The sequence below is a fragment of the Microtus ochrogaster genome, chromosome 5, assembly GCF_000317375.1.
Source record: "Microtus ochrogaster isolate Prairie Vole_2 chromosome 5, MicOch1.0, whole genome shotgun sequence".
In the NCBI taxonomy this organism is placed as follows: domain Eukaryota; kingdom Metazoa; phylum Chordata; class Mammalia; order Rodentia; family Cricetidae; genus Microtus; species Microtus ochrogaster.
In genome coordinates this window covers 59,869,967-59,876,221 of record NC_022012.1, presented here as the reverse complement: position 1 = coordinate 59,876,221, position 6,255 = coordinate 59,869,967, and the positions used below count along the sequence as shown (strand labels likewise).

At 39.2% G+C, this 6,255-nt stretch overlaps 1 protein-coding gene across 1 annotated transcript in view; it reads right to left on the bottom strand.

Annotated features, from left to right (window-relative positions):
- Window positions 1–6,255, bottom strand: part of Col12a1 (collagen type XII alpha 1 chain) — a 109,353-nt gene that overhangs the window by 79,540 nt on the left and 23,558 nt on the right. The window contains exons 12-13 of the mRNA XM_013346412.2: window positions 4,926–5,198; window positions 4,186–4,458 (exon numbers count right to left, since the gene is read on the bottom strand). Coding sequence (XP_013201866.1) covers window positions 4,186–4,458; window positions 4,926–5,198 — 546 coding nt within the window. The remainder of the gene's footprint in view (window positions 1–4,185; window positions 4,459–4,925; window positions 5,199–6,255) is intronic.

Below are 6,255 nucleotides of genomic sequence, written 5' to 3'. Positions count from 1 at the left end.
ATAAATAAATAAATAAATAAATATTTTTTTTTAAAAAAAGGAATAGGAGTATCTTTCTGTCCAAGATTTTAAAGTATAAAACTCAATCGGATTTTGAAATCTTGGTATTCAGCCAAAGGACTAAGAATTTGAACAGAGCACCTATTGTCCATCCAGGGCTTAGGGGAACATGGCAGAAGAGCAGTAGAAAAAATGTTAGAGGGCAAAATGAGCTGTGGAACTCCATCTTTTGGACCTGATATGGCCTTTATACTCATGAACTTACAGCATCTGTGGCTACCTGAACAACTTGCACAGAATCAAGCCAGTTAATATTTCAAAATAGAGGAGTTCATGAGGCCCCACCCTTAGCTGAGAAGCTATTGGTTGTTACTAGCTGCTGGGGAAGGACGATTCATTTTGTTTTCTTAAGAGCAAATGGCCATTAGTAGGTTGTCTGTGCTCAGGTAGATAGCCTCATGTCCATTCATTAGTGCATTCAGGTAGCACCAATGGGACTCCAGTAGCTTTTTAATGAGGTTGTATTTTTTAATGAGGACATGAAAGTAGGAGGGGATGTGTGTAGTATGAGAGGCAGAATGCTCGGGGAAAATGGGAAGAGAATCAGAATAAGATATATTGTATATGTGTATGAAATTGTTTTAAAAAAATAAGAATATTCTTTAAAACAATTTTGGTGTTTGGCATCTCCTGACTACAAATAATGTTCATATTTATATGAACATGATTATATAATATATATTACTATATATTAACAACATATGAGCATATATGTGAATATATATATTCAAAATGCATTTTTTTTCCTCGTGCCTGCTTGCATCACCTCATTGCTGATGCTGTGGAATTGGTGCAGCAGACAGGTGTATTCCTCATGATCTAAACATCCACAAAGGGTTGAATTATACAGTTTTTCCACACGCTATGCCAAAGAACCAATGTCTCATTTAAGTAACTTTCCTATGTTTCCTTAGCTCTTTTCCATTTGCCTTCCGAAAAGGAAATTAGCATCCAATTCAAACATAATTAAAATATAAATTAACCAACGATGATAACTGAAGAATGAGTCACCCTGTAACGAAGCTGTGCTTCATCTTATAGATTGTTCCAGCCAGCCTTCACACAGCACTTTCAAAAATAGAAGTTCAATTCCAAACGTAATGTAAATGCTCTTCTAAATCAATTTGTCTTTTCCGTTAGAGCTCAGCTCAAACGCCATCCAACTTTCCATCGCAGACTACAGAAGACCTGCTTCTGGAAAGCATTTCCAACTCAGACTGCAGAAGACCTGCTTCTGGAGAGCGTTCATGTGGAAACAGAACCAGAGTCACCATTCCAGAGGGCAAAGTTCACTGTCGACGACTCAGCTTAGCTACTTAAAGGAATAAGCAGTTTGTAAATATCTCCAAAACTCCTTTAAAGCTGCAGGAGTAGAAGTCTGTCTTCCCTAATTATTGCCTCTCCACATCTGACTTAGCTGGAGTTCTCTGGCAAGCAATTAAATCACAGACAAGAAACTGAATTGGCATTCAGTGATCATGATAAAGTTCCTTGGCAATGTCAGAGTGCTTGTACCCTCAATGTATGATTTTTCAAATTATGAGACAGCAATAAATCTAAGAAAACAGAGAAGCCTTGTTTAGTCCACCTTGGAGAAGCCCATGGTTTTGTGCATACGGCAGAACCCCTGCACTGTGCTGAAGACCTCACTGTAACAAAATGTCAGCTGAGTCAACTTGGTTTGATCTGTAGGGAGCCATCCATAGGTCAGGCACTAGCAGGTTGCTACAGCAACTGAAACAAAGGAAATCCTGAAAGGGCATGGTTTCCATAGCTAGAAAATACTCAAAACTCAAAAACAGAATTGTACTATTCCCAAACTGATATACCCATGCCTTTGTGGCAAATCCCTGAATCAAAGCGAAGCATTATTCACTTAGATTTATCAAAGCAGGTTGCCCTCTCTGTCGCGTCCCAACAGTCAGTGCTAAGGGTTCTATCCAGACGTAAAGTACATTTGCATGCACAGCCGCGTTTTTAATTACTAATGTAATGTAAAGTCTATCTACTTTAATGACAACAACGGCAGTTGGGGACAATATAAATCAAACGTAATGGCTTCTGCTCAGATTCCTCTGAAGTTTGGATCTGAAATAGTCATAAACTCTGCCTTTGTGATTCTATCACACAACAGTCCTAAGCCAACCATGAACTTCCCCAGTGCCAGTGCTAATAAATCTCTCTTCCAGAGGCAGGGAAAATTTTCAGAGCACCAACTGCATTTCACAAGGAAAAAGTGCGAGGAAAGAAATTCAGGCTAGAAATGGTTGTAGACCATACAAGGTATTCTAAAAAAAGAATAAGGCAGAACTTTTGTTCTTTGAATTGAAAGCCACATGTTCTCGAGATAATCTGCAGAATTTTTAACCTACAGAAAGCTCTTGCTGGTTGACTCCAGGCCCTGGATAGAAGAAGCATTCCTTCAAGGTCTGCTCTTACCACCTCCTCTCCCAGGAGAAAACCAGATTAGAAAAACAGCAGCCCTCAAAAGCATTTGCCTGGCTCTTCTTTGGGCTTTCCACTCCCCACATTCACCGTCGTATCCTATTCCTGTACATGGTATGTGGATTTGGCTGAACTGGTATAATAAAATGAAATGGAAGAAGCAGGGGCAAAAATCTTCTACTAATCTAGCCACAACTACACTTTCACAGACTCGTCAAGTTTACCACACATAACACAATAGAATAAATATGTCCATAAAAGCAGGAGGACAGCACCAAAGCTACAGAGAAACCTTGTCTCGAAAAACCAAAAAAAAAAAGGCAGGAGGACAGCACTTTTGTAATCTTCATGATAGGCCAAGAGCTCCACTAAAGTGACAAAGACGTCTTTGATCGACACAATTTAGTTTCAGCGAGTTCACAAATTATTTAGCTTTCGTCCTTCTCAACAAATGAGAAACAATGCTTTTTTTATTTATTTATTTTACTTCCTGTGCATCTTCCTCAGAAACAGTTTCTGGTCAAATACATGTAGGGGTGTGTGTGTGTGTGTGTGTGTGTGTGTGTGTGTGTGTGTGTATGTGTGTGTGTGTGTATGTGTGTGTGTGCGTGTGCTTCCAGTCACACACACAGATGATTTGGCAATTTCTTGATGTATAAAGTTATAAATTTATAAATATTATGCTACTTATCTGAACTAAGAAAATTTACAGGACAAGAAAATGTTTGCTGAAGATTGCAAAGTGCATTTTGCTATGTGAGATTTCTAGTACATTATTGTTGGTGAAGGGTGCTTTCATTTTTTTAAAAAATCAAGATGAGGTGGGGGCTAGAGAGATGGTTCAGTGGTTAAGAGCACTGACTACTCTTTCAAAGGACCCAGGTTCAATCCCGGCAACCACAGTTCACAACTGTTTGTAACTCCAGCTCCAGGGGATCTGATACCCTCACACAGACATATATACAGGCCAAAACAACAATGTTCATAAAAATACAAATAAATAAATTATTTTTTAAGAGACGGGGTGAATGGTTATGCAATACCATTTCTCAGCCTGGATGCAGCTATGGTAAACATTTACTCACGCCAACTGTAGTTCCCTGCACTAGCTCCTTACAGACTAGCCCTACCAACATCAGTCAAGGAAGGGGAAAGAAGGCCTCTGAACTATTTGGATCCAACTAATGTTGGGTATTTTGCCCAACTCCAGTGTTTTGTTTTAATTTTTTTTGCACTCATAATGTACTTCCGATTAACTTTTCTCTAATAACCAATTTGCATAAGTAATGTAAAATAGTATAGTATGGTGTCATAGTCCTTAAGCAATTATGAATGTCTTATGAAAAGGGCATAACTAAAGTCAGAGAGTAGCCCCCACATGGCAAATGGAGTCATGGCCACAAACCCTCCGAAAGCTCCTCAGATGATAAGTTTCCCCAGGTCCCTTCCCTTGAATATTGTCCATGTTCTTCACCACTGCAGCAGCCCGTGTCTTTATGGCAGTTGCTCTCACTCTATCTATATATAGTAGGTTGATTTATAGTATTCGTCTTAAATACGCGTTCCTTTTAAGGAAAAAAGACTACACAGTCAATATTTCATTCTCTAAAAGCACTTCCAGCTTCTTCATGCAGAAATCACACAGACTCAAGATTTGCTGGAACACGGGACATTACTTACCTTCAAGGGTTGTTCCTTTACCAGAAAGGGCTTCTCCAGCCCCAGACGCATACAAGGCTGTCACAGATATGTCGTATTGTGTCCCTTCCTTCAGTCGCCTCAACACTGTGTTGGTTGTCTCTCCCCTCACAGTGACCTCTTGAGTTTCACCTCCTGCTGCTGGGGTGTATGTGACAAGATACTGCTTCACTTTTCCTGGTGCCCCACTCCAAGACAGCTTCAGAGTTGATGTTGTAGCATCAGAAACTGTTAAGTCTCTTGGATTCCCTCTAACTTCATTAAAAAAGATAATAGTATCAAAAGGCATTATTTAGTTTTTTAAAAAATGACTCGAAAACACTCATTTTTTCATATATGTGTTATATCAATTTACATTTTATGTAATGACTCTATGGCAGTATACACCACTGCCTCACTAACAAAATATAAGCTTTGCTAAATAGGGTCTTACACAATAGTAAACAATGTGCAAATGACATCAAATTCCTTTTCTGTGCTTATACAAATTAAATCTTCTACAGAAGTCAGACATAGTAGCGTACTTCTGCAAACCCAGCACTTAGGAGGGTAGGATAGAGAGATCATAGGTTTGAGGCTAGCCTGGATGCATATATGCATTCTGTCTCAAAGGAAAAAAATCTTTTGTGTAAAATCTGCCATATAAAATATTCTCCTTAAAGCTTTCTCATAAGTGGAACCAGGTAATGTGTATTGTAATGTGATCCGCGTATTTCCTTTACCTTCTTCGGTGGCTGCATTTCCTGTCAGTGGAGAGCCAGGCCCAGAAGAATATTCAGGAATTACAGATATTTCATACTTTGTGTCTGGTGTCAGGTTCTCCAAAGTTTTCCTCCTCTGATTGGCTGGGGTACTGACTTCTTTGCTTTCTCCACCAGATACTGGTCTGTATATAATTCGATACCTTAAGACTTTCCCTGGAGCTTGAGACCAGGTAATTTTAAAACTGTCCGTAGTCTCGTCTGTCACTTTCAGGTTTCGTGGTGCTCCTTTTACTGAAATTTAAAAATGCATAATTCTTTTTTAAAGCTAGCCGATTTTATGTGAGTACAAAAAAACTTGCTTTTGAACATTAATTATAGTATTTTTCTAACTAAATTCCAGGGCCAGCTTTATTTGTAAGCATTCTGGTTACAACATTTGTTTGGCCAGATCTTAAATAGATTCTGAAGCCGTTCTGCAAATAATTTTTTTATTTGTATGGTCATTTACTGTAGAGGAAAAACATATATGTGAATGGGAAGTCTGTGATAAGCACTTAATGAATATCATTACATACAAATCTCAAAGTTGAATTGCAATGTGTATAGCACAGACTTAGGGTCTTCAATTAAATTTTCAAGTAAGAGCTCAAATGAGAAAACCATTGGACTTTATGTTTGGTAAACATGCTCAAGAAAAAAGACTGTGTATACGGACAACACGTTCGATAATGGTGAACTTGAAGTCATCGAGTTTTCAACTCATTGAGGTACAGCTGCAGTGTAATGTGGTTGTATGCGGCCAACAAACAGAATTAGAAGTTTACTTAAAATGTCAGCAATCATGGTGCTGGAGAGATGGCTTGGTGGTTGAAAGTATGGCTGCTCTTCCAGAGGACGCAGGTTGGTTCCCACCACCCACTCTGCAGCTCACAACCACCTGTTACTCCAGTTACAGGATATCTAACACCCTCTCCTGGCCTCTGAGGGCACTGCATACACCTGGTACAGACCCAAATGTACCAGGTGTGCAGGAAACACACCCAAATGCACAAAAGTAAAATGAATGTATCAAAATTTAAAAAGAAAAATTCAACACACAGATAGCTCACTCCAGACAGAAAAAGGAAAAGAAAAAATCCATCAGTAAAAGAAATATGTGGGGTGCAGTGGTTGTATACTTTAATCCCTGTACTCGGAAGGCAGGGGTAAGTGGATCTCTGCTGGTTAAAGCCCAGTTTGGTGTACATGGCCAGTTCCAAGGTAGCTAGAGCTAAATAGTGAGACTTTGATCCTTCCCCTAGAAAAGAAAGAGGAAGGAGGAAGGAAGGGAGGGAGGGAGAAAGGGAGG